The 26,616-nt window shown below is 39.9% G+C and overlaps 1 protein-coding gene across 4 annotated transcripts; it reads right to left on the reverse strand.

Annotated features, from left to right (window-relative positions):
* Positions 1–274: 274 nt before the first annotated feature.
* On the reverse strand, positions 275–26,616 carry PRPF40A (pre-mRNA processing factor 40A). Of its 4 annotated transcripts, none has more exons than XM_075757372.1 (26): positions 25,986–26,616; positions 24,459–24,596; positions 20,528–20,608; positions 17,454–17,484; positions 17,163–17,185; positions 15,075–15,152; positions 14,859–14,969; positions 14,290–14,410; positions 12,973–12,997; positions 12,297–12,611; positions 11,285–11,393; positions 10,282–10,346; positions 9,584–9,748; positions 8,787–8,895; positions 7,314–7,464; positions 6,391–6,524; positions 5,874–5,988; positions 5,624–5,727; positions 5,332–5,448; positions 4,684–4,821; positions 3,978–4,073; positions 2,930–3,016; positions 2,744–2,840; positions 2,585–2,646; positions 1,613–1,747; positions 275–427 (listed from the first exon to the last, which is right to left on the reverse strand). In XM_075757372.1, exons 1-26 carry the CDS (start codon positions 26,346–26,348, stop codon positions 335–337), a joined length of 3,063 nt encoding a protein of 1,020 aa, XP_075613487.1. In that variant the 5' UTR covers positions 26,349–26,616; the 3' UTR covers positions 275–334. The 4 variants fall into 4 exon arrangements, with proteins under 4 accessions (XP_075613487.1, XP_075613486.1, XP_075613489.1 ...); XM_075757371.1 differs by having other exon boundaries at positions 5,624–5,715; positions 15,075–15,176; XM_075757374.1 differs by having other exon boundaries at positions 15,075–15,176; positions 25,986–26,604.

The raw sequence follows: 26,616 nt of genomic DNA on the forward strand, positions 1-26,616 counted from the left end.
TTCTAGGAAAGGCCCGTACTCGGAGACGCTTTGCTAGAAAGGTGCCACAACGGGGGGGCTGTGCTCCCCCCAGGGCTCTCTCTGCCCGGAGCAGAGCACCCGTCCTGCCTGGCAGCGCCAGGACGGACACTCAGCTTCCCACGCACAATTTCATTCGTTTTTCTAGATTTGATGCCAGGCCCATAATAATAGTACTTGAAAGTATTGATGTGGTAAAGCCACCCCACTGTTACTTCAACAATGGAACTCAGGATATCAGAACCCACGTCCCAAATTAGACATCGGTTTCTTTTATTATGCCACAATGTAAACATATTTGGTATAAATAATGTTCTCATTGATCTTCATCCAGTTGTTCCAAAAGAGTCCTCCTCTGTTTTTCCAACTCCCCTTCACTCAGCTCACTGCCAGAAGTATCCCAGTTCCCCTGCGGAGAGAAGCAACGTTAGCGGTCAGGAGGATTCGCTGCCCAGAGGTACGTACAGCCCGCACCCCGCCGCTCCCCTACGGCAGGAGCGGGCTGCCAGGGAGCACAGGGCGTGATGGCTCCCTCCCAGCCAAAGCCCTGGCATGCGCTTCCGATGTCATCAGATGCTTTTCACTGTCTAAAACCATTTCTGCACGGTACCAGCGTTGTGCTCGGCAAGCCTGAGAGTGGCGGCAGCCACGAGAATGGGGGGGGGGCAAGGGGAAAACGGCAGCTCAGCTGTAGTCCAGCAGACTGTGCCAGCTTAATCATACCCGAGTTCACACTCTCCATAGAAGATACCCCGTAACTGGGTTTTTCAAAGGCATCTGGAGGCCAAAGCAGCTTATTTTAAGAAGCTAATATTAAAAGCGGACACGTGCCCTCCCATCTCCTCTCAAAGGTGTAACATACAGGGCGCTACGTGAAAGGACACCAGCACCATCTAACTAACAAACAGCTGCCCCCTGAAGAGACCCCAAAGATGCTGAACCCAAAGAAGTTTAGATTTTTCATTCACACCCTTTTACGTGTTGAGAACACTGTTCAAAGCCCCTTCCAAACAAGTTAACGCAGAAGCACCACAGCCAAGAGCAGGGCTGCAGCCACAAGCACACTCCCACAGGACTTGCCCGCTTGGAGAGGGCAAGAACTGCAGAAGTTCGTTCCATAAAGATTTCCTTCCCATGTCCGCCCAGCACGGCAACTACTACAATTCCAGACTGCAGCCCCTCGGCTGTTTAACCAGCCGTGCTGCTCATCTCTTCTGAGATCAATCCGGCCAATTGGACGGAAAAGAGAACAGCAGTTCACTCATAAATACTACTTTGTCACAGTACGGACCAAGCTTCCGTACTGTCTATAAAATAACGTCCCTCCCTCACACTTTATGTCAACGAGCAACATTAAATAGCACCTTAATCAAACAGTAATTTCACACATCGATTAAAAAAACCACACTACATGAGGGAATAGGATCTCTATGATTAAGCTCTGCTTCAACATTTGGTCCCTCATCTATAAACGGAACATTAATAAAACTTCAGCACCTTAAAGCAAACCGATAAAGCTGGCGTACTACACTACAGCATCCCGCTGATACATAAAGCCCAAAGCATCAGATAAAAGGGAAACAAGAAAACTTACAGAATCTTTTCCAGGTCGTTTTTTAGTAGGAGATTTATGTTTTGATTCAGATCTTTGTCTAGCTCTATCCTTTTCACTCTCTCTCTCTCTTTCTTTTTTGTCCTTTTCTCGTTCAACATCTGATTCTGGTGAATCCTGTGTAAATAAAGGGGGAATATTAAATATAGGAAATAGTAATTTATAGAATAACCACACCTCAGAAAAGTCTGACTTCATTTCAATATAGACGATCTTAGAAAAATTGCTTGAAGTGGTTACTAATGAAGCACATCCCATTAACCGTGGGAGAATTAAGTAATGCAAAAACATTACTAAAGCGGTTTGAAAAGAAGAGGGCAAGAGATTTGTTGAATGCAGAACAACTTTCCCCATTCCCAGTGCGTGCAAGGACGGGGCATGCTGGATGCCATACCATAAATCTCTTCTGTGCACAAGCATCATTGATTCAGTAAGATCTCTAGAAAGGTGAAACCCGGGAAATATTTTTCTGCTACATGGCTGCCTGGCCATACCTGAATGCTTTAAAGCTGCTGGGTTTTCACTGGACTATTAACCATTCTGAGGAATTCGGTGGCACGACTCTGGTTTTATTCCACGTTGCATCCCAACGTTGCTAAGCTTACATGACCTGTTTGTGTCGCAACCCTTTAGCACTAGCATCTTACTCAATGGCTAACAATTTCCCCCTCCTTGTGAACACTGTCCACTGGAGAGCACAGCTAACTGCTCAGAAATTACAGAAACAAAAGAATACATCAGTTTTGAAGAGTTTTACAGCCAACAGGAGATATATATGTGTGTATATATATATTAAAAAACAAAGTTACTATGCTAGCAATACCCTCCTCCAGCCTGATGTCACACAGTCCCTATTATGACGACAGCTGGATGATTACAGATATATAAAGAGGATTATTGAAACCATAAAGTGTCAAGTTGTCCATTAACCAACTCAAAGTTAACTGCACTTACAGACTTGTGTCGTCTCTTCTTGCTCTTTTTCTTGTGTTTTTTTGACTTCTTGTAACTTCTCTCTGCAGACACATGGAGAAACAAAAAATGCATCAATAAAATGGTAAAGACCCAGCAATAAAACACTAACACTAATTTAAAAACAAACAAATCTCATACCAGATTCTGCACTGGAAGAACGCTCAGAAACTGATCTCGATTCTGAACGCTGCCTCTTCTTCTTTGAATGGCTATCGTCATCTTCAGACTCCGAGCCCTTGAAATACAAACCCAACGTGATCAGCAAAACGACAGCATTACAAATAGCAACAGAAGCAGATTTTAAGACATCACGAAACACCTTACCGAACGAGAACGTGATCGTTTCCTGTGGTGTTTTTTAGATTTTTTCGAGTGTTTCTTGTTCTTTGAATGATGATGCTGACACTCGTGCTAGAGTATGAAAGAAGGTAAGTGTTATAATCTGTCTGTAGGACACAGCAAGAAACTGTAATGATGTTTCTCATTATCCACAAGACATCTACAGCTAGCAGCAGTAAAAATAGTAAAATAAAATCAAGCATTTACTGTGTCAAAACCCATAAACAGCTACCAGTATTGCCACGTTAACATTTTAATAAGAAGCATTTAGAAGCACACAACTTTACAGCTTCTATTACCCAGGTCCCTGGTTTAGTGCTTCCAATTAAAGCCCCTGCACAAGATGGCCTAGAAAACACTGCACACCTGGCTTTGCCAAATTCTGAAATTAAGCCATTTTAAAATCTCTTACAAACTCCAGAAAATGAAACAAAAACCCCAAAGAGCATATGCTGCAAATCAAATCTCACATTATCTAGAAAAAAATCAGCACCTTACTCAACAAGAATGACTTGTCAAAACTTCTGCAGCTTAACTCTTACTGCAGCCCATCCACAAGTTAAGAGCAAAACTAAAATATATCATCCCCTTTATACATCAGCAAAAAATGGGCTGCAGTAATAATAATTTTAAAAAGCTACATCTGCAGAGCTTAGTATGCTCTTGAAGTTCCAGGCTTGTAGTGAATAAAATACTGCAGAAGTTTCATCACGTTTTGTATGAAATTGCAGCAAGAAACAATTTTTCTGAAATAAACCAGGAAATTTTGATGCTAAATTAACTTCAGAAAATTCTGCTAAGGAAGCAGATTAAAAGTACCACCGTGTATCAAACTGTAATATGTTCTTTAGTTCCTTACTTTCAAGATGAGGTTTTATTATCTGTTACTTTTATTTAACGCACAATGTCCGCTGTAGCAGAAATCAGTAGAATTGTATTAAATTCCTCTCCCTTCCCAAACAATTTAAGACCCTATCAACTAAGATTATTTTTGTATATTCTCTAATCAGGAAAAATATGAAGTAATTATTACCTCTAGTATATGAATGAAATCTTTAAATATTCTTTTTCTTTCAGACTCCAGAGTGATGTCTTCAAATGCTGGCTCCTTTACAAATCTATCTCTGATCTGTAAGAAAAACAGCAATGAAATTCTAATATGAAATACAGCCATTCAGAAATATAAGTAATAATAAAAAAAAGACATGATTTCACCAGTTGAAAAAGTCATTGTACTGTCACAAGGCTAAACTTTTTTTATGCCAGCTTCACAACCAAAACGGTCTTCAGTAAAACTGTAACAGATAGAGGCATGCCGAATCAGACCCATTTTTCCTGCAGATGCCATTTAAACCATGCAAGCTTGTTAAAGCATGCATTTTATACAAAGCATACTTTGAGAGGAAAGGTTATCTTACCAGAACAAAGTTATAGACTTTATCTCCATTTAAATTAAGTTTGTGGGCTTTGTGTGGTTATTTTTTTGGGAGGTGTTTTTGTTTGGTTGGGTTTAGGGGTTTTGTTTTTGTTTTCAATTGCATTCAAACGAAACTATCAATAGATTGAAGTTACTCAAACTTTGGATTTTACTGAAGTGACAGGATAATTTTTATGGGTCCAAGTTATATAAACAGAAGCATTAAGAGCTTAGAGAATCTCTGTTTACTCGAAAGTATAAGCATGCAGCAGCCTGTGAAATATATTTGGAAAGACTTTTCTAATTAAGTAACGATACATACATCTTCCCAGACAGCGTCCAATTCAATCGGAGGAGTCGCTTGCTTCAACATACTCTTGAAGGCAGACTCTTTCCGCTTCATTTTGCGAGCCTCCTCTTTTTCCCTTTCTCTTTCACGGGCTTCTGCCTTTTCTAGCAGCTATATCAAATAAAAGTTGTAAGATCATTTGAAAGATATCAAAAAGGAAGACTAATAATTCACTTTAACGCAATTTTTGGAAAGCTCAGCAACAGTTCACCTTTAGGAATTTTCTATTAGTCACTTCAGCTTACAGGAAAATTAACTCATTACTTATTTTTAAAGCATGCAACTGCTGTTTCTCAAACAGAACCTAAAATAGAGTTAATACATCATGCATGCCAGAACTACAGAAACACACACAAAAATCCCTCATGAGAAAAGCTACTTGTGAGAGAACATTACTTAATTCCTACCCCAGAATTTCTCAAGTTGAAATGTTTATGTTTTGAATAAAGATATACCTCTGCAATCTTTATTTTGGGAACTGCATAAGCAACTCTAAAGCACAGCATCTCTCTCAAGTATCACAAAAGGAGTCATAGCAATACAGGGAAAATAAGTGTCAATTCTTGTTTTTGCAACAGATTTCATATAAGTTTTCAAACATTCCTACATATTAATACTTACGCTGTTGAAAGCCAGCTTGATATTTCCTGCATCTAAAGTAGTAGCTCTTTTAGTTGAACTGATGACCGTAACAAAATCTTCAAAAGAAGTATTCACTTCGACCACAAATCCTTTATCCTGTAAGAAAATTGCTTCTTTGGCATCAGGCAAGTCAGGAACTCTCACTTCAGTGCTAACGCACATGATGTTAACGCAATGTGAAATCCCATCTCCCAGCAGCAAAGAGTTCACTTGAATGATATATTTGGCATTAAAAGAAGAAACCATGTAACGGGGCATTTTCCCCTCTCACCTTTAAGATATCTTTTATTATCTTCTTTTCATCATGGTAACGTGCTTTCAAGTCTTCAACATAGAACTTGAAAAGATCAAGTGCTGTTGATCCTGATGAAAAAACTAGATAAGTCAAAAGCTAGCTCTAATAAAAGAGCTGCACTTTTTTTAGACATTTAGAAAATATACAAATAACCCTGCTGTATTCTGCCCCAAATCCAAGCCCTTTATCTCACTTTCTACAGGGTTGGAAGAGACAGTATTCTTACCAGGCTGACCAAGCATATTTGTGAATCTCATGTCAGAGCTTATGGCTGGGTACAACTCCATCCAAGAGGACATCGAATGTAATTGTCCATGCTCATGCAGTTCATCTAAAAATAGCTAAAAAAAAAAAATACAAGTGAAATGGAAATTTGTAGTCACTTCTCGTACTTTTACTTGGCTAACAGATGGAATGGATACTCTTGATAACTGGAATTCCATTTTTGTTAAAATGTGATTGAAAAAATAGCATTTTTTTCACATCATAATTTCCTCCTGCCTTCCTCCACCATTTACCATGTTTCAACTGCATTTCCTTTCCATTCAAATCTATTTCCTCTTACTTTCCCCTACTCTTGCAGCTTTCTGGCAAACAGATGTATTACACAGCAGACAAAACGCCAGAACGCCAATAACTGATGCATTACATGCACTCGTTGGCCTACCCTAAGAAATAAAAAAACCTGCACAGAATAGCTAATCACATGACACGTCTAGGACGGAAAAAGAAAGTGCACCAACCTGAAAAGATTCTCTATTTTTACGCTGCCGCCTTCTTTCTCTAAGTAAACTTTTCTGTTTTTCTTCTTCCTCCTCTTTTTCCAATGCCCTGATATGTTCCTCAAAACAAATCAGTGCGTCCTCCTTATCCATGTCTAGCAACAGATAACAGAATGGTAAGAGTAAAAATTAGGTATTTCTTCCCACTAACTGCAGAAAGTTCTTAGTACGAGATAACAGTTGCCAATTGTTGCTGCGAGTGGAAGTTTCACTGAGTGCTGAAATAGACAAAGACCGGGGCAGCAGCAAAACCCAACCGCCCCCAACCTGGATAAATGATCACTGCCGATACAGAGCACAGAAGCCTTTATGAGGGAAGTATTGTGGATGAGCACTTGTGCATCTCCCTGTATCACCACAGATATCAAACACACAGCAGAAGCAAGAACAGAGTATCTTTGTCAAATGCTTTAGCAGTTGTGTAAATGCACATGTTGCTCTTAAAGGATTGACTCATTTATAAGAAAAACATGCTCATAATGGAAAAGCTCCCTTCTTACTCTAGAAGAGTAAAACCAATTACTTTTTCTAGGAAAGCAAACACAGCAGGACCTCACTCAGTCTAGCAGAAGGTAGCTAAAGTATTTGCAATGCAGATTAGGTTGTCAACTACTACTTCAAATTCCAAAGGCTAACAACTACTAAGGCAGTTCAATCCCCACAAAAAAAGAATCCTTTGCTTTATCATTAAGATTAATCAGGAATGATTTTTGAAGCCGACATCTGCTTCCTAGGAAGCAAACAAAACCGAGTCCTTGACACAGTCTGCTCAGCAGCTGTCATAACAGCCCTGGACTGGGCAAGCCATGCCCAGTCAGGAGTCCTCCCTGCTAAAGACAAATCCATTCCCTCTTCCCAAAGAGATGCTTAGACTTTTTACGTACTCTGAAGTTCCTCATCTTCTGCAAATGTAGGATTGTCCATCAGATACTGCTGAGCCTCTGACCAAGTAGTACAGTAAGTGACATTAGCCATGTTATCTAGTATGTTCTTCAAAGCTTCCCAATTCCTCTTTCGTAACTGTTTGGCTTGTTCCTGAGGAGAAAATACATATTTTTTTTTAAATTTGAGGTTGTATAAACAAAACCATGTGACCCCTCAAGTTTATTCTCCAAGAAAACACAAAATTAACCTTTCATTTACATGTAGAGCAACGTAATACAATTTGGACCTACATACAACTTTTCCATACTATTACTGCTTGCATCCACAGATAAAGCATTTCAGTACTATTATCTCTGTTCCTGACAGATGGGAAAAGCTCATGAAACAGTGCTCCTCTGTTAGAGATACTGCTAGGACACTGCTGGTACATTCAGTAAACAGTCAGTGCTGCAACAAGGCACTGTGGCCTGCCGTGCTGACGAAGAGCAGATCTAAAGCAGACCCGCTCATCACAGGCAATTCCATAAGCAGTGCTGTTTGGAGAGCTAGCCTCTTTCTGTTTGTCTTGCTTTTTGAGCAAGTGTGGACCTTAACACTAGTCTCACATCAATTTCAGAAAGTGCCTTGCTACGTGATTTGTTTCTAAGTGTCTGTTTTCTGTCTACCCAAGGATGTTGGTGAGCACTGGCATCACTAGCACTGAACGTGAACTAGCCCATGATAGTTTCACAGTCTGATTCAGAGCAGTTCAGAGTAAAAGCCATCATTATTTTTTAGTAGAATTTTAATAAATTATAACACATTGCAAAATTAGCAGCAACACATCTCAATAAAAACAAAGACCTTTCAAAGAAACAGCTGTTTTATCTGCCATACAGAATGAAATCAGGGGTTCACCTTGTCCAGCAGCAGACTGCCATGAACTAGGAAAGATAACAAGAGCGATCTACTCCTGGCATGCTTGCCCTGTTTCAGACAGAAACGGAACTGCCCATAGTTTGTTCAGGTAAGGATTCATCACTTTATGCCTCCTAACTCTACTGAATACCCCTTATGTACTGTATAACAAGAAATAAGGAACAACTGTCTCCAAATTCAGATCTACAAAATCTGTCATAGTTTTGAAGAGTCCCACCAATGCTTTTTTGCCTTGTCCCATCGCATCTTGCTAAACTGGAGCTCCCTCTCTGTAGGGTTTCATAGTTGATAAACCTTGCTTCCCTTCTGTTCTTTTTCTCTCCCTGCTTTGGAGACGGGGTAACCTGTACCCTCTAAGCAGTATACGGTTCACACTAACGCAGCAACATTCTCATTTGGTTCTCCGTGCGTTTCCTACAGATTCCTCCCCTGCCGTTAGTATTTTGATTGTCCCTGAACAACACTCAGAATTGCACAGCTTGGAATACTTCTTCAGAAAGAGGTATACACTAATTTACAGATAACAAGTGAAAAGATGTTTGAAAGAAAGTTACCTTCTCTTTCTTAGACAGAAAAAACAAGACATCTTCATAAATTTCAAGACGATCACGCTCAGATATCGCATTCCAGACTTCCATCTCCCCAAACATTTGTTCAGCTTTTCTGTACGAAACGAAGAAAAAGCACACAATCATTTACTGGAGAACACCAACTTGAATTGTCCCATCAGCTTACAATAACATTAAAGAAACTCTGTTGTAAGTAGTAATACTTTTGTATGACACTTCCCTAATTTCCTCTTGGGCAACTTTTTCTGTGACACCTTTCTATCTCTTATAAAGGAAACAGTTAAAAATTAAAGCAGATGTCACTATGCACTCCTCTCCACAGGAGTGGAAGTTCACCTGCAGTGCATTACATTAGTGTTTTTATCTGAGGGCTAGTACATGTTCTGGCCACTCTTCTAGCAAACATATGAAATCAGATATATGGAATTTTCAATGACAGGCTTATCAATCAAATATACCTCTCTTTGGGTACGAACAAACTATCACAACTACTTTGTTCTTAATGGCAGATGTAAAAGAAAACTCCTCTCAGTGTTATATTTCTACTTATTAGAAGCCCAAACCATTATCATCATCAGCACATCACTCATTTAAGTTGGTTTTTGCCTGGGTCTTAAACACATTCTCTGAAAATATTTGTGTTCCTATAAAAATTTTAGTTACAGGCTTTTCCAGACTGAGCACATACAAAGGTTACCGTTCACCAAGAGCAAGCCAGCAAGATTTGATTATTAGTGTGGCAAGCTAGTGAAGGTAAGAACTTCATTTAACATTGGTCTTACTTGTATCTTGTTGTGGATGTCATCTTTTCATGGTTTTCAAGAAAACGCTGGAAAGATTCTTTAGCTTCTTTGTATTTTGATCTTGCTTCTTCTTTCTCTTCTTTCTCTGTTTGAACTTTGTAAGCATTAAAGGCTTGCTTTTTTTCACTTAATTTTGCCAAAGCGCTTCACGTCAAAGAAGAAGAAAATTATGCAAAAAGGAATTAAATTAGAAAAACAAAACTGAAGAGCCAAAAGAAAGTGGAAGATAATTTTTTTTTTTTAAAAAAAGGCAATAAAACTTACTAATAAAAGCAGTAAATAATAAAACACAAGCTACTATCATGCTTTCAGGTTGCATTTATACAGTTGACATTACAATACTATTTTTATCATGGATATCAACCACTTTTCTGCCACTCATTTCAAAAAGTAACCTAGAAAGTCTTCAGCTCCATCATTGTAAACGCATGCTTTTATTCCCAAGAAAATAATATAAATAGCATAAAATGCAACCAACAACTGCCACATCTTTTCCAAATGAAGAATTAAGCCTAGGACTTTCATTTCCTACGTAAAGAAATGAAGTTCCCTGATGATGGTACATGTTCACAAATACATGAATATCTATTAAAACAATCAAAACTTATGTCAGTAAAGTAAAACTACCTAAAATAGTATTTGTGTAGAAAAGTAATGAGGAAAGAATCAAGCAGTACCTGTATCTAGGATCATTAATGATCATTTTCATAGCTTGCTCCCAAGAAGCATTGGATGGGACTCGCTGTGAAGACATTAAATCATTAAGTAATTAGACTTGGAACCAACATCCAACAACGACCAATTCCTTAAAAAATAGCCCTCAGAAAAAGTACTACACTTTTGAGGTTAAGACAACATTGTCACATTTTTATTTTTTTATTTTATTTTATTAACAGTCAACATAGAAAATGGAACAAGGTACTTGTGGGATTATTGCCATTTCTACAATAAATTCTTTGGGAGGTTTGTCTGCTATACCACTACGTTGACTCACTATATAAAATACAAACAGATCCCACATACTCTGAGGGAAAACCAAAGCCAGTCTCATTTTACTCCCACTTCATCTCCACCTTTAAAACAAAGATAAAAAATTGAAAGCTAAGATGATAAGGCAACATTTTAGTAGAAATCTACCTCACTGTCAGACAAAAATATTGGTGACTCTAATTTCCACAACACTTAAGTACAGTTTTAAGAATTACTACTTCATAGGGAAAAAACCCATGTCTTTAAATCAGACCAGCCTATGGAAACACTGCATACTGCATACTAAATCTCAGTTTGTCCATTTTCCATATGGACCTCTGTACTGTCTGTCTCTGAAGCATCTAGTGAGCTGTCGGTCAAATCACTCAGAGTTCCAGTTTGAATTTGGGACAAAGACCAGATTACAAGTTTGTGTTAGTGTGCGGATTATGTAAAAGGAAGAAAATTAAGAAAAAACTGAACTGAGAGCACTGATGAAAATTCAACACCTCCCTACTCACCCAAAGAGCTGACAAAAGGTTTAAACTGTGCATTGTTTTCACTGTAGCGTTCTTTTCCCTCATTTCTTGTCTAGTACAAAAGTCCTGTTCCACAACAGTGAGAAATTCTTCACAAAAAAAAGTCTAGCAATTTCTGGCAAACGCAGTTTTTGTAGTTCAATAAAGCATTAAGAATAGTTGACCAAAATACCTTTTCTTTCAACAGTTCTTTAAAAGCTTGCTTTGCTTCTTCCTTTGTATTCCATGTATAGGTTTTTTTAACTGGTTGGGAATCGTCATCCTCTTTCTTCAAAGCAGCACTATATACAAAATTCAATAGTTTTACTATTTAAGCTTTTTTTTTTCCCCCTAAGTTAGTGCCATTGAAGAGTCATAAACCACCATAATCAGATAGAATTGAGGTTTTTAAATAGCAACTCAAAGAAAAATAATAATGCTACACATGATAAACGTCACAATTTGTACCAGACTTTTCCTTACAGACACCATACACAACGGATCAAAAAAAAGCACACTATTTCAGAAAAGTATTATCACTTATGCAATTCACTACCTGCTCAAGTTATCTAGAAATTATTCACAAAAATGTAATGCTGAAATTTACCAGGAATATTTATATATTATATAAAAATATAAAGGGGAGTTCCTATAAATATGGCTCTTACCCTTAATTACCTCCTGCTGGCTATAATCCCCTCCCAGCACATTTCTTTTTTGTTTGAACAAAAAACCTAAGCTACAATTCTCTGAATAATCAATCCTTTGTTATTAAAAACCAAAGGATCTCATTTCTGGTGGAAAAGATAAAGCTATATTTATTATTGCATTTTCTTCTAACAGCAGCCAATTGGAGAGATCTATGGAAGAGGACACATACGAGGTAAGCATATAATGTTACCCCAGGAAACTCTTACAGCTATAGAAAATTTACGCAATGTTCACGCCCCTGATGTTCTCTGTAGGGTTTAAGAGCTTTGGGAGAGAGCTGGGAAAGGGGAGGAGTTTAATTTTTCTAAAAATAGGTTTCATACTTCTTCCTCTTTCTTACTCATTCTTCCCTGCTGCCATTCCTTCACGCTCACATTTCACTGAGGAAAGAGTTAACTGCCAAAGAAGCCTGTCCACCTACAACTGAAGATAAACCAGATCCTAGAAGAAATACAAAACTGCAGCAAAACCACATGCTTTGTGATTTCACTTACTCTGCTGAGGCATCCTGCTTGGAAGAGTCATCTGCCGCGTTAGCTGCAGTTTCTGCACTCTGTTCCTGCGCAGCAGGTGCAGAAGTTGCTTGTCCCTGTTCCTCAGCTGCAGCCGTGCCAGTACTCTCATTTTCTACCACGGAAGAAGCTGTAGCAGTTTCTGCTTCAGGGGCCGCTGTTGCTGCAGAAGTAGCAGTGGTGGTAGTAACAGCCGCGGCAGATTCGGCAGCAGTCGTGGCTGTGGTGGTTGTGTTTGTTGCTTCCGCTGCAGCAGCTGGAGCAGATGTCGTTGGAGTTGATTCTTCGGGCTTTGTGCTATAGGTGTCAAAAAACAGGAACAGTCACATACAAGCAGGGGACAACTTAATGGTTTAGGGAAACCTGTAGCTTAAATGAGTTAATAAAGTACGAAGTGAGAGGTTTAGGTGTAGTTACAAAGACAAAACCAATCTTAGCTCAGAGATAGTAAATACTTTTCTGAAACTGTGTATCTATGCAGATCAATCACTTCAGTTAAAAAGAGACCTAGAATACACTGCTTGAGTTTTATATATTAAGCCACTATTTGGAATGAAAAGCTGCAAGGAGAAAGTTTTAAGATTCAAGGACTAGATTCCATTTTTAAGAAGTAAGCAGCTTAAATGTAAAAAATGTGAGTGTACCAATAAAAACATACCTGTTTTCTTCAGCTTTAATCATTGCTAGAGGAGAAAGGGGAAAAACAATCAAAATATAGCTTCAAAAATAGTTTATATATGCATGGTAAAATGGTACCATTAACATGATTTAATAAAAGGATAGCTTTAAATATTTTTGTTACTATCAATAATTTTAATATTGGTACCCTTTAAAGACCAAAATCAATTCAGATTAAAACAAAATTTAGAAATGCCATTAAAGAAATATTAGGGTATATAAAGAACAACAACTTGTTTTAAAATAATTATTTCAACTTTAAAAGACTAGTTTAAAGACCAGAAACAGATCTTTTCTTCTGTTTTATTGTAACAGCCACTGATGCTTATTCTTTGTAGCAGTTTTTTTAAATACTCATTTCTTACCCCAGCTATTTTGTAGATTTTTCATCAAGATCTTATCTCCCTTACAAGACCAAACAAAACCACGCTAAAAGCAAAAAAGAGGAGCACAGCATCATACGACGCTTGTACAAAAGAGGACACTGCCTTTCTAATACAAGAAGGCAATTAAAAGTTACTAATATTTTTGCCACATCATACTTTCTCAAAATATTTTTTGTCAGAAATTAAAAGCAAATCGGTACCTACTAAATCAAAGCCTTACACACAATTTTGGCTCTCAGCAGACAGCCAGTACTATTGCTTTGAGTATAAAATACATCACTGTTTTCAAAATTCTTCCAAGACACCAAACCAAAATGTAATTCTTACTCAATTATAAACTATGCTGTATTACAGAAATCGGGCACCCTTTTAAGCTGGTTTCCCAAGTGAATGAGGATTAGCACAGCCGTGCCTCTGCCTCTCATCTTCCCCCATCAATCTGAACCCCTTGACAAATCCTACTAAATTCCTACAAGTTTCCAAAGGATTGGTGGCTAAGGAAGAGTCAAATCCTACAAGAGCCCTAAAACGAAGGAAGACTTGAAGCATTACATACTGCTAACACAGAGAGGACCACACAGCCCTGAACAACCCACAGCATGTCACATCCTAATCCAGTTCCTGTTTTGGGACACGAGGGGGAGCTGGTGCTGCTGCCACAGAAACAGGGACGAAATAAGGGTGTAATGGAAAAAGGGACAGTGATGAGGTGGTGGGGACACAGGAGACAAGCCCGCTCCACCGAAATCTCAGACTGCATTAACTCTACTACATACAACTTATTTCAGTAGATTTCATTTCTAACAGAAGTTTGACTACTACGCTTTGACATCAAATTTTTGCCAGAAGTTATGCACCTGCACAGCTTGCAACTCACTGCAACCCTTCCTACTCATTTTTGTTAATGTTACCTTCAAGATCCTCAAGCTCTTTGGGTTTCGCCCAGCGCGATTCCTTTGTTTGGGAATTATAATAGTAGGGCTTTCCAGAATCAGATTTATACTCTTTCCAGGGACATTTAGACAACAATTGCTAATGGACAGAAAACAAAAACAAAATCAAACTTACAATGGTGTTTTAAAATTAAAAGGATAGCTAGAAGTGAGCCACAAACTACACCAAGAAATAACTTAAGGTTCAATGAATACAAGGCATATACTTTCCCAGGAAAAGCCTCTCTAGTGATAAACACGCACATTACTTATCTAAATACTAAAGAAAGTTATCTTTCTAATACAGAAAATTTATCTAAATTGATGAAAACTGTTGAGAATTTTGTCCACGTTGCAGCCTCAAGTTCCAACAACATAAGGAATGTGATATAAACGTTTTTTGCAACATTTCTTATTTTAAGTTTGCTCCCACTGGAAAAAAAAAATCTATTGGCATAGCAATTCTCCTGCATAAGAGCCACGCGATTAAGTTCTTGCGTTCACACAAACTCACACAGTACAGCAATCTTCATCTGAATTTGGTTTACCTCAGCAGGTGTTTTGAGATCATCTGGCTTCTCCCATGTAGACTGCTTTGTTTCAGTATTATAGTAATATGTTCTTCCATCAGGTGATTTGTGTTCTGTCCATGTAGATTTCTAGGAAAAATAAAATGTACCATTAACGATGAACAAAAATTATTGACTGAGATGCTATCAAAAACACACTAAAAAAAGTTAAATACAAGTGGAAAGCAGATAAACCTGTTTAGAGTGCTCTTCGTTAACAGAACTGTTGGATGTGGTGGTTTGCTGGGCTGCGCAAACTACAGGATGTGTTGTCTGAGGGCGAAACAAAACAGAGCTCTGAAAAGACATTCTGGTTAATATTTGTTTTTCATTTGAATGCATATATTAAATACACTAAGTAATTCAGTAGCAGAGGAAAGGCAGAAAGTCAAAATCTAAACACATTTAAGTCAGTATTGTTTTCAAGAAACTACTTCTTTGTGACAAGAGTTATTAAGAGTCTTTTAATGCCCCCTCCCATTCAGCAATCCAAAGAGGCCAGTTACCATCAGAAAAGAAAGCAGAAGTGAATAGGATCTGACCCTAACATCTTCAAGTGAGAGTCCCAGAAGCCCACTATGTTTTCAAAACTAAGAAAAATTTGCTTCAAGAAGATTCTGACTTCCAGAGTTTAGTGTGAACTGAGGAGCATCTTCCTACTGCTTGTCATCAACAGTTTAATATAAACTCTCTGGAATTCAGGCTGATGGAATACAGCTTTAACCATCTACTCTTTTTCACTTACTGCCAAGGGCTGAGGAGAAACAACTTCAGTATAGGTTCAATTGCCTTATTCAGTTACACATTATTATTTAATAATGAAGCTAGGTACAGAGTCCCCAAATTTCAAAGCAACAACCAAAGACTTACAATGGGGTTATGTTTGAGGCCACACAAATATTTTTACAGATTCCGCCTCTTGTTATCTAGCCAAATCATTTTCTTCATCATCTTAAGAACTACAGGTAAATGTCTGGGATCTTCTACAGAAGTAATTTAATAGTTACAAAATTTTAACTAGAAACCTGATAGTGACTGAAAGTTATTCATAGTCATTCAAGGTGCCAGAAAAGACAAATTTAAAATTTGACGTTACTTCCAGATGGCCTGCCTACCTCAATACAAAGTTAAGATATCCAGCACCAGTTCTGTTCCGCCAGCGATCTCCCATCTGACGGAAATGGGGAAGACTACTGCAAATCACTTAAGGAGTAAGTTTGGCCTGCAAGCCACCATCCTGTTTACAAGCTCAACCTACATTAAATCACCTTCCATGCAACCTACCCAATATTTATTCCTACTTAAACTACTGAAGTACGCTATGTTCCCACAAACATGGAAAGAGACACCAACAAAAGCAAATTCCAAGTAATGCCAAGATGGCCGGGGCAGGGGGAAGTTAAGGTAAATTATTAGCGAGCAGCAAAATTGATGCAGTTGTGATAATCTTTCTTTTGAGGTTAGTACTTCACATTTTTCAAAAACCAGAGTGATGTTTTCAAAATTATTATGGGTAACTACATAGGCTATTCTCTTTTTATTGTTAAAGTGTTTGGTAATAAAACTCTCAGTAAGCTGACAATGCTAACAACAGTTTCAATAAATCACAGCAGACTAAACAATACCAGAACTGCCTTCTGCTTAAGTACAGCTGCATTAAGGTACAGCAAGGAAGACTTAATCATGGTCTATCGAACTCTGCTATACACATTCAAACTGCCAAAGTAAAATATTCATTAATACATAACAGGCAAAATGTTACCCAGACATAAATAAAATAAAGATCTGCTTATAAACTGGTCACTGATATGGAAAGGAGAGGAAAAAAAAAAAAAAAGAGGAAAAACATAGAAAGAGGAACAACCTTCAGTCTTCTTCAGTGCAAATAAAACTCCAATTCTACACTGAGTAACTTTCTAGCCCAACACTTGCGAAGATTTAAATCTGTAAACAGTCAACTTTAAAGTAACATGGGTATCTAGGCTACAATTCACTTGCTGCTCAGGTAGGGCAAAAAGATGTAAAACACCACAAGAAGTATCTCGTATTGCTGTCCTGCATACTAGAAGAACTAGAAACAAATAAGACTTCAGTGCTCAGAAATTAGTGTAACAGAAAACACACTAACTACTAACGTTAATTACAGACTGGCAGTTAAATAAGCAAAGAAACTCCATATGAGAAGAAAAATAAGATGCAAGGTTTTCTTTTAAACCTGCAAAGCCATGTATGCACAATACCACACAACCAAAATTCTAGCAGATTGTAATGGCATTCACATACCTGAGTTCCAGGAGGTGTTACACCTAAAAAATAAAATTTAAAAAAATAATAATTTAAAAAGGGTTTGGTTTCTTTATTTTTCTATATAAAGATATAGATTAATTTCTAATTAATCAACGTTTGAAAGAAAATATTTTTTCTGGGAATCGATGATGTCGGTTACTGAAATGCTAAATCACATTTTACAGAAAAGTCTGTTGGGTTTTGGTTTGTTTGGTTGTTTTTTTTTTTAAAATACTTCACCATTTTTGGTGAAATATTTTGAAATGGTAACAAATTGGTTTTACTTACCTACTTGCGCATCCATACTGTTCACCCCTGGCTGTAGAAACAATCAACAGACATTTAAGTACTGAGGCAATTGTAATTAAATCATCAATAAATACAGAACATACCCAAACAAGTGCTTTCAGCAACAAAATGCTCTACTGCCTTAAATATGGATTCCTAGCTTCCCATCGCCCACTTAATTATTACTGCTCCTTAAACAAGTAATTAAGAACATCAAGCTACTTTTCAGAAAGGCAATATATACAATAGGCTACACCAGGGGGTCCCCTGCCATCATTCCAGCATCCATTTTTATCTCCCAAGTTAGTAGGCTGGGAGGAAAAAAAAAAAAAAAAAGATTCTGAATTTCTGCTGGAGTAGTTTAGTAGGTCTCTGTTATAATTATGTGGCATAAACCTTTCAGTGTATTAGTGTTGCACTCATAAAACTGCTCGCAAATAACCAAAGCTCTTACAGATACCCCTTTTGAAATTCTTTCAAACTAAGGAAAAAAGATTAACAGAATTCAAACAGAGTTTTCTCAATTTCTTTCATTTTCTGTAGGCAAAAATATAGCCTGCAGGTTTACCTTTTGCTAGGGTTTATCTTTCAGGTCTCTTCTACCAACTTTGTTAAAAAACAGCTCCTCAAGTGAAACAGCAAAATTTGTTAAAAGGAGAAAAGAAATCATATTGGATCTATCACATTTGATATTATCCAATAGGACTAAACCAGGTGAATCGTCAACGAACTTTAGGCCTTTGAAGTGCATTCTGTATATTAACTATTTCAGCTACTCTGTGTGTGTGCGTATGTCTATGAGTGTAAGTACTGTCAGTTAAGCAAGGTTGTAGTTAAATTTGTGTCTCCAGCAAGTAACCCTTCAGACATGCTTCTTTTCTTGTGTCTATGTTTAACTTCCAAACTCCACTCTAATTTGCTGTGTACTGTAAGACCCCTAATATGACTGAAATAATAATAATTTTTAGGAATTACGCTGGCTCTAATCAGCCTTCTGGAAATACAGACTTCTGTAGATCACAGGACAGATAGTGAACCTGCACAGGAGCGGTTTGAAAGACCACATTTGGGTGAAACAGCCAAGACCAAAGAGCCCTGACATCAGTACAAATCACCCAGATGGCCTCAGTGAGATTTAGATCACATTTTACACTTGGAGAAAGTATCTTCTATCAGACAGCCAAAACAAGTCAATAATGTCATGAAGTTTACCAAGCTAATCATCAGGGCTACAAAGAAAGTCATGATGTTTTTACTCTTGGACAAATTATTTTAAAGTATGAAATGGTAAAATCATTCTTTTAGTTCTAAAAAAACACTTTCCAGGCTGTGGTAGACATGCAATAGCAGAGGTACAAGAATACTGCCCTGACAGACAAATGTCTTCTCATACACATGTACAAAGATGTGAGCTCCTGCTATTGCTGCCAAGAGAGTTAAGGGCAAAATTAAAAGCTGGAGCCCTCTGTCATGCTACTTTGCCTCCTAAGTACCATATATCCACAGACGTAATTCAAGCCAAATTTATTCCTAATCCAGTATTAGAAAACCAGGTGAGCTGCCTTCTTGCAGAATATGTAAAAATATCCAGCAAAATTCAAAATTAGACTGATTTTAGCAATGATCCCTCCCTTTTAAGTCTCTTTTGGCCATCGCATCTTTAAGATTTTTTTTCTGAAGGTCTGAAATCCTTTCAAAATTTTCTATGAGCATCACTTGTCAGAAATTCGCAACAACTTCCATATAGGAAACGGAGAAAAATCACTAACATCCTTCCTACCCGGTAGCTTCTAAAATATTTGGTGCATGAGAAAGCAGCTACATGTGCACAAGAACTAACGAAGCATGGTTCCCAAGAATTTGCCTCAGGATTTCCTGGCTTTTACTTAAATTACACTAAGGCTCTAACATACACTCACATCTCATTAAACAGACACTAGCAGCAAGAAACAAACATGTAACTAGCAAACAGATTCTCTAGTGTCTGACAAAGCCCAAGCACTAAACTTGTTTTTCCCCACTGTTAAGATAACTAACATCCCCTCTCTGGTATGAATTCTCAGTCACCTAGCAGACCTCAAGGTGACATACATCCTTTTCCTACCAGTTTCTTCTCTACTTATTTTGCAAAAATTTTCTTTGCAATCTTTCTCTCATTACTGCAGAGAGCAGATGGACTGCTTAATGCAATACATCTTGTTACACACAGCATATTTAGTAAATTAATTAAAGATCTCTTTAAACAAACCATTAATGAAAAAAACAAGTGCAGTATTAACCAACTTATTTTTTAAAATTATCAACAAAAGCATTAGCAAAATTTTTCTATAGTGCCAAGCACAAAACCATAGAGTTCTACAAGGATGAAGTCTGACTTGTGGATGTAGTATCTGCATGGTAAGTAAATAAAAAATAATTTAATTCTAAATTTAAAGTGGATAGAACTGTTTTTAAGTGGATCTCTTACAGCTACTTTAAATCTCTGAAAAGCTTATGTTAATACATAAGAAATTTAGCCTCTTCCACTTCAGAGAGAGACTTCATCTGTAATATCTGTTAACTCTTCTCTCTCCATTTCCACCCTAGTAACTTCTTTCTTCGTACCTTTACTGATTTCAGCAAGCTTTACTCAAGATCTCAAACACACTAAATTTCAGAAACTTTTAGAAAAAATGGGATATATAGTGGTCAGACAATTAGCCTTCCCTCCAAGCAGCCAGAGTTCACACTGGTCCCTGCCCAGGTACAAGCAGGTGAGGGACAAGGGAGCAGGCCAGGGGTGCAGGAAGCATTATGGGAAGCAGAATCCAGACAGAAGAAAGAAGGGAAAAGCAGACGCAGAGATGAATGTAAAGACTGATGAAAAGCCACAGGACACCAAGTATCACTAGCTCTATGTCTCTCAGAAATCTTATTTTTTTACAATAATTCAAGAGCTAGTTACAACTTCATTGCAATTAGCAGTATCTTTTTCATAACCCAACTGAAGAAAACAAAGGCATACCCGTACTGAAGTAACGACAGCAACTGACACAAAGACCTTTTAAAAACCAGAAAAGTTAAGTTAAACTCACCGGAACTGTAGGCTGCATAGCAGCTTGAGACATGTGAGACATCATCATTCCAGGCATTACTGACTGCATCATTCCAGGCATCTATAATTACATAGTATTTTTCAGATATATATTTTATGAGGATTCTTTCATTTTTATTTAAAAGCAATTATCTGGTACTAGTTTTTAATCAAAAAAAACCAACCCTTTTAAGCACTTGGCAAAAGAAAGAGAGGATCGTAGAATTCTGAATCCCTTCATCAGACTCCTACAAAATTGACATTAGGAATAACATGTCTACAGTATTCCAAAGTTTGAAATGAAATATTAATAAAGACCACCACCAACAGCAAATGATGTGTGATCTGTTAATAAGCTGTTACTGAAATCCTAAGTTAAAGCAGGAAAAATAAAAGTCAGGAAAGATTTCTGCAAAATTCCCAGGCCACACATAACAAACTAAACAAAGGAAAGGTAAACTCAGAGTTCAAGATTAATTCTGCTCACATTTTTTGACAACTTTCAACCCATCTCCCTTTCCTTTTACCTCACAAATAGGAAGAAACACTTCACAGGGACACTAGAAGAATGAATTTCTGCAAACAGCTTCAAGATGAAGAGTTAAATTCATGTTAAATTAATGTTAAATTAAAATCATGTTAAATTAATGTTAAATTTAAACATCAAAGCTCTAAAACAATTTTGAACTCTTTTTTTAAAGGTCTGGAAAAACACCCTTAATATAGACATACAATATTAAATCATTTAACAGTGTGAACTTGGTAACGGGCACGTACCACACTGCAGAAATGAAAAGTTTGAGTCTAGACTTGTATTCGAGTTTGTTGGGTGGAGTGATGACCATGGAACTGCTACTCAGATAAGCTAGCTTTTGCTCAAATATTTATGCTTGTAGTCTCAAAGGGATAGTTATGCAGAAGTTATGCGTCACTGAAACAATGCACTGAACACTACTGAAAAAGCTTTTATACTTCGCATGTTTCCCATTATTTTTGCTGATCCTGGCTTTTAAGAACTAACAAGCCATAAAAAGTGGCCAAATGAACAAAGTATATAATTTAGGCCACTACGAACGTGAACTTTTGGCCACTCATCCCAAACAGGTCTCGAGAAGTCAACCCCCTTCAACCTTTCAGTTATGCCCCTTTACCTTTATCGTCCTTGGCAGGCTGGCCAAGTGACCCCCATCCCCCCTGTATCTTCAGGGAGCACCAGGTTACCACTCTCCTCATCTTGCATCTCATGTGGAGAGAGGGATAGGGTAGCTACTGCTCCACCCTCAAATCCACAAGGTTTTCTTGGGAGAGGGAGGAAGGAAAGACTTGAAGATGGCCCCTCCCATTCCTCGCCACCCTGTAGAAGCAGGAGAAGAAAGCACTCTTGCCCCACCGCTACTTGCAACTAAGGGGGCTCTGAGTGTGTGAAACTTCTTAAAAGCCCTGGCTCAGGTCCTGAAGAAACCTGTGCACTGCTCTGTTTCTGCATAACACCAACCCAAAGTCAGCAAAGGAAAAAAAAAAGTGGGAAGGAGAGCAAATTCTCTTCCAAAAGACCTTCCTCTGAATGATGCCGACAGGAAGCCATTGCTATTATCTATGCAAAGTACCTGTCCCCTACAGGGGTTCACCTCAGAAAGGCAAAAAACAAGCTACAAAACATCCCATCCTGCAAAGCCTCACAAATAAACCGCTGATATCTGCTGGAAGAAAGAATTTGTCATTCAAGGAAAGAAGCCATTAGGGTCTGATACTTCCAGCACAATAGTTCCATCCTGGCCCATCCCTATGGCTGTAGGGTAACTGAGCCTCTGATCTCCTCTCTGCCGTGCCATTTATACTTAGCTTTTTACTCTACAACTACCAAAAAGTCCTGAGCTCTCTATATTGCTCACAAAAATATTAAAGACCAAAATACTTGATATGTAACAGTGAGAACAGTGGAACAGACGCTACAAAAGAACTGTTAAGTAGAGGAATAAAATATAATTGCTATTTAAGTTTAATGAACACACATAAAAGTTCACGCTATTAACTATCTTGTTAATGGTCAAATCCTCCTCATCTTTAAAAACTGAATTATTTTTACACCAGAAGCTGTAATAGGCTGCAAAACCACACTGAAGAGATTCCTACCAAGCCTTTATACACCAGTTAAAAAAAGAAAAAAAAAAAAAAAGAGACACACTCCATCCCGGTACTGCAAAGGAAGATGCTGAGTGGCCAGCATAACCTTGCAGGCTTTTCTCAAAGGGTTAATCTTTCTTGCCATCCTCTGTCTGTTCTGGTCTACTCTATCCTTGTGGTCTAGTCAATGACACTCAGCTTCTACTTATGCAAAGCATCATCACAAGTAGTCTCACTAGAGCATTTATTATATTGTTTTGGGGTTGAATGGCAAGGTTTTGGCAGCAGGAGGGCTACAGGGCTGGCTTCTGTGAGAAGCTGCTGGAAGCTTCCCCCATGTCTGACAGGGCGACTGCCAGACAGCTCCAAGATGGACCCGCCGCTGGCCACGGCTGAGCCCATCAGTGACAGTGGTAGCACCTCTGTGATACTAGAGTTAAGAAGGGAAAAAAGAAAAAAAGAAAAAAAAAAAGAGAAGCCAGAGAGAAGAGTAAGAAGATGTGAGAAACTTTGTAGACACCAAGGTCAGTGAAGGAGGGGGAGGAGGTGCTCCAGGCACCAGAGCAGAGATTCCCCTGCAGCCCATGATGAAGACCACGGTGAGGCAGGCTGTCCCACTGCAGCCCATGGAGGATGATGGTAGAGCAGAGATTCCACCTGCAGCCTGTGCAGCTGGAGCAGGTGGATGCATCCGAAGGAGGCTCTGATCCTGTGGGAAGCCCACGCTGGAGCAGGCTCCTGGCAGGACCTGTGGCCCCACAGAGAGAGGAGCCCATGCTGGAGATGGTTTGCTGGCAGGACTTGTGACCCCATGGGGGACCAGCGCTGGAGCATTTCGTGAAGAACTGCAGCCTGTGGGAAGGACTCACGTTGGAGAAGTTGGTGGAGGACTCTCTCCCATGGGAGGGACACCACACTGGAGCAGGGGCAGAGCGTGAGGAGCCCTCCCCCTGAGGAGGAAGGAGCGGCAGAAACAACGTGTGATGAACTGATCGCAACCCTCATTCCCCATGCCCCTGTGCCGCTGTGGCGGGAGGAGGGAGAGAATTTAGGAGCGAAGTTGAGCCTGGGAAGAAGGGAGGGGTGGGCCTCCAGCCAGGGTCAACCCACCACATATATCCAGGAAGAGAACTGCTTCTTTCAGAAGTTCAGAATTTAATCAGAAACGAGACAGGAAAGGATCTTAGATCATTTAAAGGAAAAGCTTTAATTTTGCAAAAAGCCTGGATACGATTCTGGCTACTCTGTCAATCCAGGTTCACACCTGTCAATCTGAATGGTCAAGTTTCTTTTTCAATCACATGACACTAGCAACAACAGTGTATTCCACAGTACTATAAACCACTCCCTAGGATTCAAGAAGGAATTCTGCAAAAATTCAAAACATACTTATTTCTTCCCTTGCACCTCCCTATGATTTTCATCTGTGCAGAAGTAAGAGTTAGCCAAGAATTAAAGAAACGTGAAGCTCTCTACCATTACCACCTCTGAAAAGAACCACTATATGATTCTAGTATGTCTTAGCAGGACAACCTTACTTCTTCAAATTATAAAGAAAAATACCAAAAAAGCCTTAATAAAAAATAAATTATGGATTTGTACCTAAAGCCATTTACAATTAAAGTGCAGCAATTACCTGTTCCAAACAAGAAGTTTCTGCATGGATAGGAACTGTGGCACAAAATACCCTGAATTATTAACCTTACCGCATGCGAGCTACTGTATGAGACTTACCTACCTCAGGGGTTACTTGACAGCATTATGGGAAGAAAGAAAGAAAGAAAAAAAATCCTGTACAACTGCCTTACCTGCCCCATTGGTGGTCCTCCCATGGGGGGCATCATCTGAGGCATCATACCGTGTGGAACTGGTGGCATATTTGGTGGCCTCTGACCCATCGGGTGCATTCCCATGGGAGGATAATGCGGCATGCCTGGGTGTCCCATCTGAAAGACAGAAACAAATCAGAAAAATCAGGACGAAGTCAACAACTCCAAACCCCACAAAAGCGTTAATAACAAAGAGATGCTCAACACTGAGCTGAAAGTGATTTGGGCAATACTGCCAAACAGCTAGCAAGATCATTCAGTTTTCTAGGTCCTCCAGAGCCAAAGTTAATGATAATTAACAAATCCATATAAAATTTCAAAACCAACACCCAAATGAAAAAAGCCCTCCATAATCTTTCATCTTATGGTTTGTCACAAAAAAACATATTAAATTTGGGAACGTGACTATTTCTGCATGCTCTTAAGTACAATTACGATTAATGCAAGGAACTCTGTGGCACATAAGTCAAAGAAACAAGATGTCTTCTACTCCTGATGTCCAAGTCTGAAACAGCTTCTACACTGACTACCATCCCCATACTCTCCTAAAAACCTGAATCCTGTTGCTGTTCTAATGCTTGGTATAGTCACATTGCCAGTACAAAAAAGAACAGGGATATTTTCTCCCCATTTTTTTAGTTACCAAAATGTATTAAGAGCTTTCCATTCTAGTCAGCAGCAACAGCTCTAAGATAAACTCTGGAAAGCATTTCACTTTGAAGAATATACATATACAGAAATATGTTTATAAAGAATATACATATACAGAAATATGTTTATAAAAGTGCACTGGTTTATTAACATGAAAACTATTCTTAACTATCATTTTTGAAGGGTTCTTAGCAGGAAAAAAAAGTAGCATTTCTTTTTGATGTGTTTAAAACCAATTTCCCTTACAGTTTTTGTACCAGAAGACTCTCTGAAGCTGGGAGTGGCTGGTTCACATAAAGAAAACACAAACAACTAGAAAGGTTTGAAACTTCTGAACCTAACACTCAAGCCCCTCCCTCCCATCCTTTACTCCCAGTGACAGCCTGTTTGCAGACTCTCAGATGCTGTTCTAATTACTCCAGGTAGAACCCCACCACGCTTCCTCAAAACCTCCTCAGCCCTCCCTCCGAGTGTAACCACGTTTTCTCTCACTTTCCGAGGGACCTGCCGACCGGGTGCCGCTTGTCACCGACCAGCCTCTCCCTGCCGGTCGCTGCGGCAGGAGACTCGTACGGCGGGAACGGCACCGGCCGAGCGCTAACGCCACTCCCCTCAAGCCGCACACCCTTTTCGCGGGGCTCCACAGCAACGCGCCGCCTCCGGAGGCGGAAGCTCGCCAGGGCCGAGCGCCCTCGCAGCTCTCCCCCGTTCACACCACAAAGCAGGTCGCGCCACAAAGGGCCCCGACCCCAGGCACGGCCGAGTACCGCTAACCGCGGCGGGGCCGAGCAGGCGCGGAGGCGCCCACCCGGCGTCCCCCGTCCCGTCCCCCCCCCACCGGCGCCCCCCACTCACCATGAGGGAACCGCGGTCGACGCCACCGGGCCGCATCGAGGGGCTCAGCAGGCTGCCCCCGCTGCACCTGCCAAGAAGCCGCCCTCTGAGTGGCTGCCGCGACGAGGGGCCAAAGGGCATGAGCGGCTCGGGCTCCCCGCGGGGCGGGAGCAGCGGGGCCAGCAGGCTGACTGGCTTCCCGGCCGGCCAATCCGGGCGGCCCGCCAGTCGGGTGCTCTTCGGCGATTGGTCCGCGGCGGAGGCGACGGGGCGGACGGCGTCCCCCGGCGTCAGCTGCATGAGGGGAGGGGGCTTCGGCAAGGAGAACGGGAGCGGCTGCGGGGAGGCGGTCGCCGCCGCCGCCGCCGAGTCCCCACCTGACATCCTGGCTGCCGGCCCAGCCGCAAGGAGCTCTTCTCCGCCTCTCTTAGCGTTGGCGGCGGAAAGGACTAGGCGGATGGAGAGAGGCCCCGCACCGAGAGAGGTGGCGGGGGAGCCGCAGAGAAAAGGCGGCTCGCCGGACCGGGAACGCGGCAGGCAGAGCAGAGGCTCCTCCCGGCGAGAGCGGGCCGCTGCCGGTGGGGGACGAGACGCAGGCCCGAGGGGCCGCGGAGCTCGCGCGGGGGAAGTAGCTGCGGAGGGGACGCTGGGA

Source organism: Balearica regulorum, chromosome 6, assembly GCF_011004875.1.
Source record: "Balearica regulorum gibbericeps isolate bBalReg1 chromosome 6, bBalReg1.pri, whole genome shotgun sequence".
In the NCBI taxonomy this organism is placed as follows: Eukaryota; Metazoa; Chordata; class Aves; order Gruiformes; family Gruidae; genus Balearica; species Balearica regulorum.